The 18,609-nt window shown below is 45.7% G+C and overlaps 1 protein-coding gene across 1 annotated transcript in view; it reads left to right on the plus strand.

The window, feature by feature from the left end:
* Positions 1 to 10,632: 10,632 nt before the first annotated feature.
* The window catches only part of Cog4 (conserved oligomeric Golgi complex subunit 4), a 64,345-nt gene continuing 56,368 nt past the window's right edge, over positions 10,633 to 18,609 (plus strand). The window contains exons 1-5 of the mRNA XM_065426026.1: positions 10,633 to 10,776; positions 11,316 to 11,398; positions 12,209 to 12,323; positions 14,731 to 14,832; positions 14,925 to 15,000. Of these exons, the coding sequence (XP_065282098.1) occupies positions 10,672 to 10,776; positions 11,316 to 11,398; positions 12,209 to 12,323; positions 14,731 to 14,832; positions 14,925 to 15,000 (481 nt within the window). The 5' untranslated portion in view covers positions 10,633 to 10,671. The remainder of the gene's footprint in view (positions 10,777 to 11,315; positions 11,399 to 12,208; positions 12,324 to 14,730; positions 14,833 to 14,924; positions 15,001 to 18,609) is intronic.

Consider the following 18,609-nt stretch of genomic DNA (forward strand, 5'->3'; position numbering starts at 1 on the left):
ATGCGCGTTATCAGCATGACAGAGCATTCTCGACAGGAAAGTAGCAAGCGCGGCGTTTTCAAGACAGGAAACGCAAGCAAGGCAGATGATGATTATCGTTGTGTGGCAGAATACATCCAAAAGGCTGTAAACTTTTTTTTGAGTGTATACACTCTTAAACAAATGTACACCCCTTTGGGGTGTATATCTGCCACACAATAATAACCATCTGTCTTGCTTACGTTTCCTTTCTTGAAGACGCCGCGCCTGCTACTTTCCTGTCGAGAATGCTCTGTCATGCTGATAACGCGCATGCCGTTCGTGACTTGGAAGTACCGGGCTCGCAGCGTTAAAGAAGGAAATGCAGACAAGACAGATGAGGTTTGTTGTTGTGTGGCAAGATACGACTCAAAGGTTGTAAACCTTTTTTAGAGTGCACACGAAGTAAGCACACTAAAAACAGTTGCACCCTTTGACATTTATATTTGCCACACAACGATAATCGTCATCTGTCTTGCCTGCATTTTCTTTCTTTACGAGCCCGGAATTCCATGTCACGAACGGCATGCGCATTATCAGCATGACAGAGCATTCTCGACAGAAAAGTAGCAGGCGCGGCGTCTTCAAGAAAGGAAACATAAGCAAGACAGATGACGACTATCGTTGTGTGGCAAATATACAGCTCAAAGGGTGTAACTGTTTTTAGCGTGCGCTCACCCTTAAAACTGTTGCACCCTTCGGGGTGTATATTTGTCCCACAACAATAATCGTCATCTGCCTTGCTTGCGTTTCCTTTCCTGAAAACTCGGCGCCCGCTACTTTACTGTCGAGAATGCTGCGTCACACTGATAACGCGCATGCCGTTCGTGACTGGGAAGTACCGGGCTCGCAGTGTTAAAGAAAGGAAACGCGGGCAAGGCAGACGACGATTATTGTTGTGGGACAAGATAAGCCCCAAAGGGTGTAAACTTTTCTAAGAGTGCTCTTTAAGAAATGTACACCCTTTGGAGCTTATCTTGTCCCTCAACAATAATCGATACCTGTCTTGGCTGCATTTACTTTCTTTAATGCTTCGAGCCTGGTAGGTCCAAGTCACGAAGGGTTTGCGCGTTATCAGCGGGACACATCATTCTCGGCAGGAAAGTATAGCAAGCGCTGAGTTTTCAAGAAAGGAAACGCAAGCAAGAGAGATGACGATTATCGTTCTAGGACAAGCCCCAAGGGTTGCAACCTTTTTTAAGTGTGAGGATATAGAGTAAATTTATCGACCGTACATATACTTGGAAACATTCGCTCACTAATGGCGAATTCGGCAAATCGCACCTGTGCGCAACGGGACGCCCCAATGCGCCGTTTCATATAGTCATGGCCGCACAATAGCGTCCCGGTGCGCATTGGTGCAATTTTCCGAACCCGCCATACCTGAATTAACAAGCATGGTGTCAGCGTGCACAAGCAAATATGAACACATCCCACTCGATGATCGCGGACACTCCCGGTCAAAACACTCCACACTCTTACACTCTTAAAACGGTTGCACCCTTTGGGGTGTATATTTGTCCCACAACAATAATCGTCATCTGCCTTGCTTGCGTTTCCTTTCTTGAAAACTCGGCGCGCGCTACTTTCCTGTCGGGAATGCTCTGTCATGCTGATAACGCGCATGCCGTTCGTGACTGGGAAGTACCGGGCTCGCCGCGTTAGACAAAGGAAACGCGGGCAAGACGGATGACGATTATTGTTGTGGGACAAGATAAGCCCCAAAGGGTGTAAAATTTTCTAAGAGTGTAGGCAAAGTTACACCCTTTGGGGTGTATCTCTGCCACGCAACGATAATCGTCATCTGCCTTGCTTGCGTTTCCTCTCTTGAAAACGCCGCGCCCGCTACTTTCTTGTCAGGAATGCTATGTCATGCTGATAACGCTCATGCCGTTCGTTACTGGAAAGCACCGAGCTCGCCGCGTTAAAGAAAGGAAATGCGGACAAGACAGATGACGATTATCGTTGTGGCAAAAGGGTGTAATTTTGCTTAAAAGTACACTCTCAGGCCCAAGTTACACCTTTTGGGGTGTATCTCTGCCACGTACCACTCTAAGAAAAGTTTACACCCTTTGACCCAGTACAAAACATCGCTATTGCTAGCACACCAAACGAAGAGCTAGCTATGAGCATCCGTCACATCACTACAATTCACCTTGGCAGTCGAGAATTTGCAGTCACGGCATACGGGGCGGCACCCGACAGCTCCGTCAAAGGGGTCATTCACGGCATTCCCGCAGGAACTCCCACAGAAGTCCTCCTTAACGGGCCCTATGCACCTGGCCGAGAAATCTTACATGCTCGTATGCTCGGACAAACCGGTGTGGCAGTGATCACATTCACTGGCAAGGTTGTACCCTTCTACGTGCGATACTACAGCGGTGAAGTACGATGCAAACCATACCGACCAACCACGCATTTCTGCCGTATCTGCCAAGTCGGCCACCGGACCGATGTATGCCCAACTCCAGAAGCGAACGTATGCCCCCAGTGTGGTACACGGAACCCCGCTCAGGACCACCCCTGTCACCCCCGGTGCGCCTTATGCCAGGGGCCTCATCCTACGGCTTCCGAGGAGTGCCCTAATCGACTGAAGAAGGCATCCTCAGCATCCCAAAGGACTAGCCGCCAGGACTACTCACGGTCGAAGTCTAGGTCACGTACAGACCAACAACGGAAGCGTTCCCGCTCCAGGTCTCGCTCCTGCTCGCGTAACCAACAAGGAGCGACCCGGAACCTCAGCGGACCTGCTGTACCGGGATCACAAGCGGTGAGCTGGTCAGCACGGCTTTTCCCCTCTCACACAGTCCACCAAGACAACACCCTCTCATCACGTCTACACACAGCACCCACCCCACATAATTCTTCACCCATACACAATACTGATGTTCAACTGCAAATTCTAGCTGAACTAAAGGCCATCAGAGAAGAAAACAAACGCCTTCATGAAGAAAACAACAAACTTCGCACGCAGATTGCAGAACTATGCGCGACTCGTACTGCCACTCAGCATTTCACACCAATAACCGCACCCTCAATGCCATCATCTTCGGAACATTCTGAACCCATGATTCTCGCGGAATCAGCAAAACCGACAGAAATCGCACAAGTCGAGGAGAAGGTTGATGTACTGCAACGGCAGCTTCTAGCAATGCAACAAAGCATCCAGCAACTGGCAAGTGTTATTGAAGAAACACGGCTCGGAAAAGATCAGCGACGCAAGAAAGTCAGAACACTATAGTACAACAGGAAGTAGAGCAGGGACACCCTGCCGATCCACCCGTCAGCCAGGACGAATAGCAAAACCAACCACAGGAACGAAAACCCACTCATAATCTGGCAATGGAATTGCCGCAGCTACAAACGCAAGCAAGGGTCACTGAGACAGTACATAAGTAACTCCAAAACGACACCAAGCATAATCGCACTACAGGAAACAGGCACACACCCAACTCAAACTGGCTACAACACACATACCACCACGCCTGAAAGCCGCGTGGCCACACTTACAGCTAAAACGCTCACAACCACACAACACACAATAGACGGCAGTGACGTCGATCATAACGTAATTGAGATCCTGCCGCTCCAACGAGGCCGAAAGAGCCTTTTCATACTGAATATATACAGCCCACCCAAGCAGAAGCAGGCCAAGTTCGACTACTTGAGCTCTAAAGCGATTGGCATAGCCAAAAATAATAGTCTGCTGGTTGTAGGCGACTTCAACGCTGCTCACCAGGCATGGGGCTACACGACAGCCACATCAAAAGGCACTGCACTCCAGTGCACGATACAGCAGCACCGTCTCACCATCATCACAGACCCCGCATACCCCACACGTCTAGGAAACAGCGTCTCCCGAGATACATGCCCTGACCTCAGCCTCACTAAAGGAATACAGCAAGCTGCCTGGCTCAACACCGAGGAAACTCTGGGCAGTGACCACTGCATACTTGCCACCACATCGAACGTTACGCATGCACGCCACCCGATAAAAAAGACAACACTCACAGATTGGACAGCTTTTCGCAAAGAGCGAGCGAATGACTCCTCAACGGGTATCACGGATATCGAGCAGTGGGTACGAGAGCTCCATCAAGACGTAGCCAGACATTCAAAACAGATCACACTCACCACAGACATACCGGCCGTAGACCCACACCTTCTTCACCTCTGGGAAGCACGTCGAGGCCTTGTTAGGAGATGGAAGTGCCAAAAACATAATTGTAAATTGAAACTACGTATAGCGAAACTCACGGCAACCGCGGAATTTTATGCTGGGGAGCTCACCCGTCACAACTGGCGACAACTATGCAATAAGTTGCAGGGTGATCTTAGCACGGCCAAAACATGGTCGCTGCTACGCCATCTTCTTGACCCCACACAAAGCAAGGCAATTAGCCAGCAAACAATCCAACGTATCCTCCACAACCATCCGGGTTCTGATGACGAAATCCTGGAGGAGTTGCGGGCGTGGTACATGGGCGATTTCGAACCCGCACAAGGACAACCTCCAACCTACAGCGGGAGCGACAATTACGACCTCGACAAGCCGATCACTATCACTGAGGTGCAACAAGCACTCCATGCACTCACACGAAACACCACCCCAGGCAAGGACAAAATAAATAACAAGCTCCTGCGCAATCTGGATGATGGCACCATTCAATCTCTTACTGACCTCTTTAATCATCACTGGGAAGCGGGTACGCTACCAGCAGACTGGAAGCACGCGGACATCATACTCATTCCGAAGCCAGGCAAACTCTCCAGCTTAGAAAATATGAGACCAATCTCACTGACTTCATGCCTAGGCAAGCTTCTGGAACATGTCATTCTGAACCGGCTTCAAACTTACCTAGAATCCAGCGACCTCTTTCCCGAAACAATGTTCGGATTCCGGCCCCACCTTTCTACCCACGACATCCTTCTTCAGCTGAAGGAACAAGTCCTTGAACACATCTCACCGCACAACACCGGAGCGATTTTAGCACTCGATCTCAAAGGCGCTTTCGACAATGTGGCTCACCATACCATCCTCACAAACCTAAGCCTCACGAACTGTGGTCGTAATACTTACAATTATATACGCGCCTTTCTAAGCAACGGCACGGCCACAATAGGCATTGGCTCAGTCAGAACCTCGACGTTACCTACCCGCAACACAGGAACCCCACAAGGTGCTGTTCTATCACCCACCCTTTTCAATATTGCTATGATGAAATTACCTGACAAACTCAACGCAATACCAGGAATCAGGCATGCAATATACGCCGATGACATCACTATCTGGACCACCGCTGGTTCCGAAGGAGAGAAACAAGACGTCCTTCAACAAGCGACCGACGTCGTCCAGCAATATGCAAAAACAAGTGGTCTCCGGTGCTCCCCCTAGAAGTCAGAACTATTAGTCGTTCGACAGAAATCCCGAAGAAAACTCAATGAACTACCAAGCATCACGCTCACCCTCGACGGCAAAGAAAACCCACAGTAAACCGCGTCCGCATTCTCGGACTCCACATACAACAGGACGACGGAGGCGCATACACCATCCAACGTCTCAAGCAGACCACCTTTCAGACCATGCGAATGGTCAGCCGTATCACCACCAAACAATACGGACTGAAAGAAGACGACATAATACAGCTCGTCCAGGCCCTGATAATCAGCCGCATTGCCTACGCTGCCCCGTATTTGCCCCTCACTCCCAAGGAGATACATCAATTAGACGTGCTTCTTCGGAAAGCCTACAAGCAAGCGCTCGGCCTACCCCCGGGAACAGCGACACTCAAGCTTGAAGCCCTAGGAGTCCATAATACTATAAAAGAAATTATAGACGCCCACCTCACAAGCCAACGAGAACGACTAGCCCTCACACCAACAGGAAGAACAGTCCTAGCGCGCCTAGGCTACCCCACACACAGCAAAGGCCACGAACAAGGAATCCATCTGGCCCCCAACTTACGGGAGCACATCAAGGTAGCCCCTATCCCCAGAAGCGTGCACCCGGAACATCATGCCGATCGTCGCCAAGCTCGCGCAAAAACTCTACAGACAAGATATGGCAGTCTCCCCACCGCACTATACACAGATGCCGCGCAGTACCCCCAAAAATCAGCCATGACGGCCAGCGTTCCCTATTGCAAAAACCAGCGCCACTGGGACCCAGTGCGCCGGATTATGGGCCCAGTGCAGCGCGCTGGACGCTGGGGCGCTGGGAAGGCGCTGGGAAGGCACGGCACTGGCTACTCGTGCGAAAAAGAGCTCTAGCGCGTTAAATATGCGGTGCCTGGACGCCGTATATATATTTTTTTTATTGCAGAAAGCAAGGAAGAGCGCTTTAGTGCAATAAAAAAAGAAAAAAAACGTAAAAAATTAAATATCTCCGACAAGGATTCGAACGCCCGACCTACAGATCCCAAGCCCGTCACTTTACCACTACGCCACGCCATCACACGGAAATTTGCGGATAATTTGCCATGTCAAAGCCGAGAAGCCGCTTGTTTTGCAGAGCTACGTCTCGTAGAGACGTGGTTGATGCGCTATCACCCAGCAACTAAAACTCACGCCTGTACCAGAAATAAAATGTGGCTGTCCGTATTCAGCGGCACGCTTGGAAGTGCCACACCATCGGTTTTCACTTGCGATTGCTATTTTAACTACCCGCGCCGAGATCGCTCCCCACCGAAGCGTAGGCCTAGCGTATCCGTCGAGTCCATCCTCTGGGAGTGTCTAGGCGCAGGAATCAAGAAATCTAACAAGGATAAATCACTCTATATGCCAGCTTTCGCATCGATGTTCTTAAATAAACATTTTTTTCATGTCTACAGTGCCAGCATAAGAAGCGATGACTGCAGAAGTGACGCGTCATAAACACAGGTATGTGTGCTATCTCCGAAGGCTCCCAGCACTAGCCCGCGCTTCTCTGACGAAGATCTATGACTAGCCAGGCGTCTTGACTGAAAGGCATCACTGTGCTAAGGAAACGGTGCACATCCTTTGCGTGAAGAACGAGAAATGGCTATCGAAATCGGCAGTAACAGGCCATACACCATCCCGGGTCGGCGGTTCATTTAGGACTTTTTTTTTAAGTTAAAACAGCAATCGCAAGTGAAAATCGATGGTGTGGCACTTCCAAGGATACTGCTGAATACGGACAGCAACCTTTTCTTTCTGGTACAGGCGTGAGTTTTAGTTGCTGGGCGATAGCGCATCGACCATATCTGTACGTGACGTCGCTCTGCGAAACAAACTGCTTCTCGGCTTTGACATGGCAAATTATCCGCAAATTTCCGTGTGATGGCGTGGCGTAGTGGTAAAGTGACGGGCTTGGAATATGTAGGTCGGTCGTTCGAATCCTTGTCGGAGCAATTTTATTTTTACGTTTTTTTTTTCTCTTTTTTTATTGCACCAAAGCGCTCTTCCTTGCTTTCTGTATTCAAAAAAATATATACGGTGTCCAGGCACCGCATATTTAACGCGCTAGAGCTGTTTTTCGCACGAGTAGCCAGTGCCGCTCCTTCCCAGTGCCTTCCCAGCGCCCCAGCGTACAGCGCGCTGCACTGGGCCCATAATCCGGCGCACTGGGCGCTGGTTTTTGCAATAGGGGTTGTCGACTATAACCTACAAGAGGTGGTCTCGATGACGGTCCGCACTGCCAGCGCCCTTGTAGCGGAGGAGACAGCCATCGCCTTGGCCATCACCTCTAGTCTGACCAACGAGTACATCACAATTATTACTGACTCTCAGGCAGCTTGCCGTAGCTACGCGAGAAGTCGAATATCTTCAATCGCCCACCGATTCCTCAAACAAGCCTCCGAATTCCCGGACGTTGAACTAGTGTGGACTCCAGGACACGAGTCCCTCCGTGGAAATCAGCGTGCGCACGCTGTAGCCCGAGCTCATGCCTCCCGGGCGCCACAATTAGAGAGGGATACGGACGCATCCATGGAGCCCGTACCTTTACAATACAACGCCATACTACAACACCACAGATTGAACAGACGAAAATACCCACCTCCACACAAGACCCTCTCACGTGAAGACGTCGTAACATGGAGACAACTACAAACCAATACATACCCACATTTAAGCAGACTAGACGCAATCCACCCTACACTATATTCATAGAAATTTCCCCTTTGTAATGATTACGCCTCCCTATATCACACCACATGGGCGTGCCCCAACGTGAACGCGGCCCCGCAAGTACCCAACCCCACACCCGAGCAGTGGGAGGCCGTGCTGACTAGTTCGGACCCTCGTAACCAGCAGCAACTGGTGCGGCGGGCCCGGGAGACAGCAAGAGCCGCAGGAGCTCTGGACTAAGGGCGCCTCCCGCAGAAGCAGAAAGGCACCTGCTTGTCCTTTCTTTTTTTTAATAAAGGTTTCTCCTCCTCCTCCTCCTCCTACATCCTTTGGGGTTTATCTTGTCCCACAACACTCTTAAAACGGTTGCACCCTTTGGGGCGTATATTTGTCCCCTAACAATAATCGTCATCTGCCTTGCTTGCGTTTCCTTTCCTGAATACTCGGCGCTCGCTACTTTTCTGTCGAGAATGCTGCGTCACACTGATAAGGTGCATGCCGTTCGTGACTGGAAAGTACCGGGCTCGCAGCGTTAAAGAAAGGAAACGCGGGCAGCACGGATGACGATTACTGTTGTGGGACAAGATACGCCCCAAAGGGTGTAAATTTTTCTAAGAGTGTTAACAATAATCCTCATCTGTCTTGCCCGCGTTTCTTTTCTTTAACGCTGCGAGCCCGGTACTTCCCAGACACGAGCGGCTTGCGTGTTATCAGCGTGACAGAGCTTCCTCGACAAGAAAGCAGCGAGCGCCGAGTTTTCAAGAAAGGAAACGCAAGAAATTAAGGCAGATGGCGGTTATTGTTGTGGAACAAATATACACCCCAAAGGGTGCAACCGTTTTATGAGTGAACGATAATCGTCATCTGCCTTGCTTGCGTTTCCTTTCTTGAAAACGCTGCGCCCGGTACTTTCCTGTCGGGAATGCTATGTCATACTGATAACGCGCATGCCGTTAGTTACTGCACTCTTCACTCTTAGAAAAATTTACACCATTTGGGGCATATCCTGTCCCACAACAATAATCCTCATCTGTTGCCCGCGTTTCCTTTCTTTAACGCTGCGAGCCCGGTACTTCCCAGTCACGAACGGCATGCGCGTTATCAGTGTGACGCAGCTTCTCGACAGGAAAGTAGCGAGCGCCGAGCTTTCAAGAAAGGAAACGCAAGCAAGGCAGATGACGATTATTGTTGTAAGACAAATATACACCCCAAAGGGTGCAACCGTTTTAAGAGTGAAGAGTGTGGTGTGAGCAAGCGCGGCAGCAGCAGCGAGCGAAGTGACCCTCTTGCTGTCTATCGCTTCGCTGAAAACAGTGGCGAGAAAACAGCACTCACAAAGGTATGGGTAGACTGCAGATCGCTTTCGAGATACGGTGCTCGCGACCGCGCGCCGCCGCGCAAAGTACGCAGTTGCTGGCGGAGTAAAAGCCAGCCCTCCCCCCCCCCCCCTCCCGCGCTGCCTCCCCTCTTTCCTCCCTTTCGCGCGTGAGATTAAGCCGTGATAGCCAGTTCCCCTTGAGCCCGGTCGCGAAATACGCATTTGCTGCTGGAGCCGAATGACGCAGCCCCTTCCCTCCCTCCCTTACATACCTCCACGGCTTGCGCCACGGAAGATGGCGCGTTTGCTCTCCGTCTTCCTCCCTGGCGCGCGCCAGATTGAGCTGCGATCGGTGGCTCCCCTCGTGTGTTTTCACTCGTACATAAAGCATACGGCGCGCGGCGACAATGTTATCGCCCTTCGACTTTACATGGAACAACACAGCGACGCCGACGGCGATGGCAAAGATGCGTCTGGAATGTCCATGTAATTGCAATAAAAAAAAAACGCCAGCAGCAGGCAAGGAGCACGAGGAAATCTTGTGGACGATCGACACACACACAAGCATACAAATGCATACAAAACGAGCGAAGAAACTTCACCGCATACATGTACCTATTTTTATAGGCAAAAGTCAAACATTCAAAAAGCAAAAGCCCCCAGATTTTCTCTCTTGCACCTTGTACTCGCGCCTGCGCACGAACGGCTGACGATTCCTGAAATGAGATGGTCGAACACTTTTACAAGCTAGGTTTTTCAAGAAAGAACTGCAAATTTGCCTTTGTTGGCGTTCGTCACAATTAAATTTCGCTTTCGGCAACTGCAGTACGGTAAATCAAAGACTGCTAGAACTGTTTTCATTAATTTCTGCAGGCTGCGTCTGAGAGCCCATCATTTGTAGCGTTTTCTTGAAAAACCAGGCAAGTAACAGTGTCCAGTGTTAAATTTAATAATTTGCACCATAAAATTAAATTTCTTTTTCTAAATTGGAACAAGAACAGAGCAGCGGTAAGCGCGAAATATCTTTTCTGCATTAAAAAAAAAACGTGTTCCGAAACTAAATAAAACTGAACAATTTGTAAACAAGAATACCACGAAATCACCGATAACTTTTAGTATTTTACCATGTTAATATCTTAGGATTTTTTAAAAAGCATCTTAGATTAAAACGTTTTGAGATGGCTCTTGTTGGCGGTTTCGTGGGTCGGGCGTCAGCAACATTGATCCGAAGCGTGTCACGTGTCGCTATGGCGATTTCTGTACACGGTTTAGAAATGAGCGATGATCGTATTTACAATGTTTCTTCCGTTGAACAAGCTGAAGATATGTACAAGCAGCTTTGCTTAGAAGAGGTAAGACATATTTTTTCACAGGCGTTTTAATTTACGTCCATTTACTGCGGTGCAAAGAACGCGAGCAGCTATACTTTGGTGTGTACGGAGCAACTTGCAGACGTAAGTCGATGAACGGGATGTGAACTACATTATTTTTAGTTTCTTTTATAATTTATTTCAGCTTTTTATTCGATTTATGTCCTCTCAGTTCAATTTTTTTTTCTGTTGTCATCAGGACCGGTGGTGTCTTACACATTTGCACCTTGTGTGTCAGCTGGCGTATACTACTAGCTGTGCCAGTAGCTGTCATTTGCTTTCTGCTTTTGCTTACATCGTTGCACTTGCGAATATCAAGGCACAGGCGCTAAACAGCTTATTGCGAGGTCACGCATAGACTTTAATCAGTTCCGGTCCTCCGATTGCATCGCTATATGTTTATTTGCTTGCTAACCATCGACTTGTTTATTGAGTTGTTTGCGTGCTTGAATACATTTTGACTTACGATCGCTCTGGTGACCGAAGTGCTTATTCTTTTCTTATGCCATTTTCTGCCGCAGGAACAAGCTACCAAAGCTTTGGATGGCTTGGTCTCGCAGAGAACTGAGTTGGAGTCGAAGATCAGCAAAATTCATAAGATTTTGTAAGCACGCAGTTACGGTTCGTTTATGGATATATTCACTTGAAACCCTGCACCTAAACTTCAAGGCTCACAGGTTAAAAAGCTGTTCAAATGTGGTGTTAGGTAACTGTATTGCCGAGTGTCATTTGACTGTCACGGAAGTTGTCATGTGCCACGCCCCCCCCTCCCCCCCCCCCCTCCGTAAAGCATGCATAACAGTGTTTTTCTTGAAGTAATTCGTTTGTATATTAGAGCGGCCGTTGAAACTTAATGGGGCAAACAAATATAGCCTTGAATAATTGAACATGGCTGTGCGCTAATTACTTTAAATTTTACTTTCATTAGTGTGATACTTGAACACAAGTGGAGCATAAATACGCAATCAGATGTCCCGAAGTAAGAACTCTCGAGACCTCCTAACAGGAAAAAAAAGTGTGTTTACGAAGATTGCATGCATGGTGTATACTGTTGCATCAAAAACCATTTGTTAACAGCCCTCCTTTCTGTGTAGATGCACACTGAGAACATTCCATAATAGTTTTTTTTTTTAGTTTTTTTATCGCCACATTTTTAACCTGCCTGTACTAGTCACATTGGAAGCACTGTCTTGATATCTTTTGTGTGTTACTACCGTAATAAGCAACGTTAGCTGTAGATTGTTTCTTGCTTCATCAAAAGCTCTGTATAATACACAGCAGTGCATCAGCATAAGGGCTTAAATGACAGAACATACTGCTATCTGGCTGTTGCACAATAGGTGAAGAGGCCTTCGAGCGATCTTATTTATAAATAAAATAATATTTCAATTAAAATGTTATTCTTTCTTTGCAGGCCAACATTCCAGCTTGTTTATGGGGATGCAGAGCAACTTGCAAACATGATATCATTTACTTCCACACTTGCTGAGGACATCAGCAGCAAGGTTCGGCAGTTAGACTTAGCAAAGGTGACAATATTTGACATTTACTATGACAACTCTGCCTGCAAGACAGTGCAGTCTAGCATACTCACATGATTGTTGTATAATCATTGCTGAAGCTTACTGGCACGTGGTATTAACATTAAACATGAACTCAATGCCAAATGAGACATATAATTCCCAACATATTTGTCACTGGTTTGTAGTAAGAAATGGTCAAAAAAGCTCCATGATACTGCTGCTGGTTTATTTTTATATTTTTTTCTATTTCACTGTGTCTTTTGTTTAGCAAATATGCCTTAGCGTTACTGCATCTAAACACTTCTGTTTTTTTCCCGAACAGTCATGTACAATTTTACTTGTTTTGTCGCTTGTGCTTGCCCAAATATAGAGAGAAGTCATTCTGGAGAAGGTTAGTGCAAATGTACGCTTTAATTTGTATGCTTTAATTTAATCTGAATTGTGTGAACACGAGATACTGACCTGAGGACAGGAACTTAATACGTTTAAGGACCCATAGATGCTTTGGTTCAAAAGGCTATATGACATTAAAAGCCTGGAAATTGATATTCCATTTTTGTACGTAAACCTCAGAGCATGGTGTTGTGCACTGTACTACTTGATAGAAGTAACACCAAGTCCTGGAGTCGAAGATAATACTCGATCCAGGGCACTGCTGAACTATTTCTTCCAATGACCCCACTGTTGGTCTCGGCTGTTGGCCCTTGACACTCAATTGTCAGGCTACACATTGCAAAGAGCTTGAAACAACTCCTCTGTATATACAGGTTTATTTATGTCAAAACAGACTGAAGTGACATAGCTTCGGATGCTGGCAGATCAGTTCTGCAGACTCCTGCAAGGTGGAGGAAGCGTCATCGAAGGGAAAATCGTCATCCACCCAAATGTAGCATGACACTACGAAGAAAATCCATACGGGATTCTCAGAAAGAAAACGTCCCAGTCAAGGGAGACAAATTTTTCCTCAACTGCGATGTTTTCTTTCTGAGAAACCTGTATGGGTTTCCTTCGTAGCTGTGTGCTACATTCGGGCAGATGACAGTTTTCCCTTGCAGCTCCAGACACTCAGACCGCCATTTCTTTTTACTAAGTCAAACCATTTATTTTCAACCAATTCGATTCACAGAGAATCGCACTTCTTTGCCGCTCAGCACTATAGGGAAGAGGGACACTGCCACTCCAGTGGCTTTGTAAGCATGCTGCTCTACCATTGCTTAGAACAAATCAATGCGCAAGTTTTCTATGTTATTCCTATTCGTCCCCTTAATTCAGTTCTCCTTTCCCTCCACAACTTGTGTTTTGTGTTCCACTTCAATAAACAGCAACAAAAAGATGCATAAATGCAAGCAAGGGAAGGTCACATTGAGCATCCTTTCCATTTCTGGCATCCGGGCCATACCTGAGCTCATGCACTTGCAAGCAAACGGCGAACTTGAGGGCATTCCATATAATTACTTGTATATGAGGAGCTTGCTACCCTATGCGACAGACAGCCTCCGACTAAGCAATGCAACCCCCATCTGCCTATAGGCTTCAGGAAGACCGCTGGGTTTATGTGCGTGCTTTTGTCCAGTTCTCACAACACTGCGGGGTGATGACAATTAAGTATGGCGAGACCTGTGCAGTGCTTCGTGGGAACTTAGCTTTATCCTTGTGGCGACAATTATGGCACAATGGCAGGGGTTGCTGTCAGACAATGAGTGACAGGCTTGTTCGCATATTCATCCATGGCGGAGTTAGGAGCGACCACAAAAGTTGTGCAGTTTAGAATATCCTACACATGGGGTAAATGATCATTGGTGTGCCAGTTCTAATGTCTTATGGTGATGAGTCTTATTCTGATGTCTTATGGATTATGATGAGAGTCTGATGTCTTCCTTGTTGATAACATAATGTTTTCTTAATTTTTATTTTGCTGTCATCCAAGTTTTAACACTTGTACCTTTAATAAATGTAAGATGCTGTGTGCACATAAATTTCACATGCTACTTCATGAAGATGTTAAACCTGCCGCAGTGGTCTAGCAGCTATGGTGTTGCGCTGCTAAGCACGAGGTTGCAGGATCAAATCCCATGTGTGGCGACCGCGTTTCGATGGGGGCGAAATGGAAAAACGCCCATGTCCTGTGCATTGGGGGCACGTTAAGGATTCCCTGGTGGTCGAAATTAATCGTGATTCCCCCCACTACGGCGTGCCTCATAATCAAATCATGATTTTGGTACATAAAACCCCAGAATTCAATTCACTTCTTGAAGATGTTAACTGTGAAGTTAGGGCTAAACAACAAAGACCTTTAGATTGGGTGCACCAATGTTTAAAATAAAAAGGGGATGAACTGTTGTTAGCGCTGTATTCATATGCTGCTTGGTACACCTGCTTTTGCCATTCATTCTGTTTGTTATTGATTGCACAGGGTCGGGTGATGGAGTGTGTTCAAAGAGTTGGAGATATCTTAGACCTGAAGTTCTGCACTGATGGTGTACAAACTGCATTACAAAACGAGGATTATGAACAGGTACTTATTCTGCAGTCAAAATAAGCAGTATAGGCATCTGTCAACCTGCGTTTTCCTTTTGATCTTTAATGCTTGGCACATGTGATTTGCAGGCAGCCGCACACATTCATAGATTCTTGAGCCTGGATGAGTCTGTTCTGAAACGATCGACAGCCGACACTCAAGAAGGTAGGTGTGTGTTTATCACTTGCAGATGCACTAGTCCTGTAGCACAATAAGAGATGGCTGTTTTTGTGCTGCTGCTGAAAGTTTGTAGTGTGTGCTGAGATATTATAAAGTGCATTACAGTTAAGGTACCTAATTTTTCCTTAAAACCCGATGATTCTTAAACCGCTAACAAGATTTAAGAAAATAAGTTTGAACCCAATTTCTCCCTAACCTTCCAATCTTTTGTAAAGAGTAAAAAGCACATGTGTCACAGAACCAACGAATGCTGTGCCCGTGAGCAAGCAGTTAATATATTAATTATTGTTATTCATATATAAATATATGATATGCTTCTTTTTCGCTTAACACTCAAGTGAAAGCCAGCATATATACAGCACATGCTGGTCTTGGGTAAATGAAAACTTGTTACCCTTTTATTAGCAGGGTTCACATGAATGTTACAATGGTGCATCGCATCCCATTTTCCACACGTTACGTACATTTAAATGGTGGTAATGAGTTAGCGAACACAGCGCTGACGCTGCTCTTCATGGCAAATGGTAGCTGTGATATTGAGAAGGTGCTTTTCTAACTGATGTACATTCAAAGGCCCGACAGGATGGACACAAATTTTCAAAATAGGAAAGTTAGTGTATGTCAACAAGGGCTTGTGAAATAAGGAGAAGCATTGCACCTCTTGTGAAACATGCCGATGTGCAGTACTATTTGTGCTTTCTTTTTACTTTGTTAAAAAAGTGCAGAAACAAAGTAAACAAGGTATTGCTGAGCACGCCTCTATTTGTCGTTTTTGTTTATGTAGTTTCTGAAAAAAGTGTAGATGATGGCTGCCAATGAGGATTTGTATAGACAAGCTCGTAACATGACCAGTGAGGAGCTCTTTGTCATTATATGTCCCTTTGAGTCATCTTGTTTGTTTAAATAAAGCTTTTTTGTCCAAATGGACAATTGCCTTTGTTATGTGCAAGTGACCAGGAGAATACCGAACTTTGGCCCTGAATTCTCTGCGGTTTTCGTCTTTAAAGATAACACGTGATATTACAAAGCATAGAACTTGAAAGTGAAAAACCCTAATATGCTTAGTCAGCAATTTGTGGCTATATGGTTATGTAATCTGAAAGTGAACACTGTAATCACCATGACTTAGCTTGGCCTTGTTCGTTGCAAAGAAATGTTAGTCGCGAAAACTCTCTGCATTGCACTATTCTTCATTCATAAATTTTCCTATCAATTAAGGAGGAACTGTGGCTACAGCATTCTGTTGCTGCGTAGAGTTGCAACTTGGACTCCCAGCTGCGGTGACCGCATTAGGAAAAGGCTGCAAAAGCACCCTGATTGCTGAGATTCCTGTTCACATTAAAGAACACAATGAGGTCAAAACAGGGACCTTCCATTTTGTCACCTCTCATAGCCCTGCGCTAACGATTCCTCTTGATCATTTTGATTCATTCACCACTTGTTACCAGCCAGTTCTAGCAATTGTGAGGTGCGACTAAAACCAGTAACAAAGTGTGAAAAAAAAAAGTAGAATCGAAATGTTCCACTATTTCAACCCTTCTGTATTAGTAGCCTTGGTACATAAAGCATATGATCAGTTAAGGTTGCTATTATGAAATTTTTATGAAACGGAAGTATCTGTATGAGCAATTGTACTATTTATGAAACAACAGTTAAAATCACTGGCTTAGCACTAATTATCCTAAGTAAACAGTCACTGCAAAAACCATGACCCACCATGGTGGTTCGTTGGTTATGTCTTTATGAGGCTGACCACAAAGTCACGATTTCGATTCCTTGCTGCTGCTGCTGCAGCCACATTCCATCAGGGGTGGAATGCAAAAACGCTCAAGTACTTAGGTTCAGGTGCACACAAAGAATCCTAGGTGGGCAAAATTAATCTGGAGCCTTCCCCACCCCTCTCTCTGTGGCATACCTCATAGCCTGTGCATTGCATTGGGAGCTTAAGAGGAAGCTTTAGCTCGGGTGCTCCTATCTAAATACATGTAAAAGGAGAATTCGTTTTTCTCGGCAACCACTGCACTAAATTTGACTGGGTTTGCTGCATTTAAAAGAAAAACTTAAAATCTAGTGACTGTTGGTTTCGAATTTTTGAGTTAGGCCGTCAATATTTTATAAAAAATTGACAAAAATTGCAAATTTTCAGAAAACGAAACTATCAAGTTTACAACTCTGTAACTGAACAAGAAAAAATGATATCGCAATTCTGTGAATTGTATCTGATAGCACATCTAAAGCGGACAAAAGTGATATGTTACACATGAACCTAAAAAAATGTAATAATATGTAATTACAACTTTTGCAGAACCCTCGTAAACAATGTAACAAATTCACGTAAGATGTAAAATGACATATAATATTTGTCCGCTTTGAATGATCTAATGGATGCCGTTTACAGAACCGCGATATCTGTTTTTGATGCAGAGCTATTAGTTTGTAAACTTCATGCTCCTATTTTTTTCAAACTTCTGAATTTTTGAAAATCTTTCTAACAACATTCAAGCCCTAAATCAAAATTCTGCTTCCAACAGTCACTAGAATTTATCTTACTCTCTCAAATGCAACAAATTTCATCAAAATTGGTCCAAGGGTTATCTCAGAAAAACGTTTTTGCGTTTTTACATGTATTTGAATAGGCCGCGTCAGAGTTTGGCCCGAGCTAAAGCTTCCTCTTAAGCCCCACATTGGGATTTGACTGTAAAAACCAATCGTCATTTGATAGTGTAGTGATAACCAAATGCAGTCAAAGTAACACAGCAAGGGAATGCCAAATTAGGCTAGGTTAGTAAGCTATCTTTCAAAATTCTATTTCTTTGTTTGGTGCAAAAAGATGGCATGATAGTGGAGAATATAAATTCAGACATCCCTTATTTTTCTTTGTGTACAAATTACAGCACCACTGATGTTGTGTCATGGAGTTCCTTTGGTGCACATTCTTTTTGCAGGAAAGTCTGCAAAGTTCTTTGCTAGGTTAAGCTTTTATTTAGTTTTCAAGCTATGTAATCACTCCTTTTTAATTTTAACATTTAACTAGCCTAAGCCAGAGATTACCACAATGTCAATGTTATAGGGACCTGGTGCAGGAATTTTAATGTTATTACAGCTGTTTCACCTTTTGCCTTACTAGAGGGCCTGTTTTGTTCCCTAATCTGTCCATGCCTTTCCTGCACTCCTTTATTCCTTATCGTGACCTAACTCACCCAACAACTTCTCTTGTTAAGTCTTTACTTTGTTTTCTACCATACTAACCCTTCATCAGTAAATGTTTTCTGTTTAGTATATTCCAAAGTGTAATTGGCTAATCTAGCTACAAAATATCTTTGTCTTGTGTTCCTCTAATATGAACCACTTTCTTGCTGATCACTTTGTAATTTTAATTATTTTATTATTGCCATATAGACTGCGAGAGGTACGGGGATCGATACCCAGCACCTCCACCAATTGTAAAGGGGGTTTTATTCGGGTCGTAGAGGAGCAGCGACCAACGCGGCAACAGCAGGTAGGGCGCAGCCAGCCAGCGAGCAGGGTACGAGCTACGCGATGGCAATGGGGCTTTTCAGCCTGCCGATCTTCTTCGTCACAGGATAAATAAAA

This window comes from Dermacentor albipictus, chromosome 1, assembly GCF_038994185.2.
Source record: "Dermacentor albipictus isolate Rhodes 1998 colony chromosome 1, USDA_Dalb.pri_finalv2, whole genome shotgun sequence".
Taxonomy (NCBI): Eukaryota; Metazoa; Arthropoda; class Arachnida; order Ixodida; family Ixodidae; genus Dermacentor; species Dermacentor albipictus.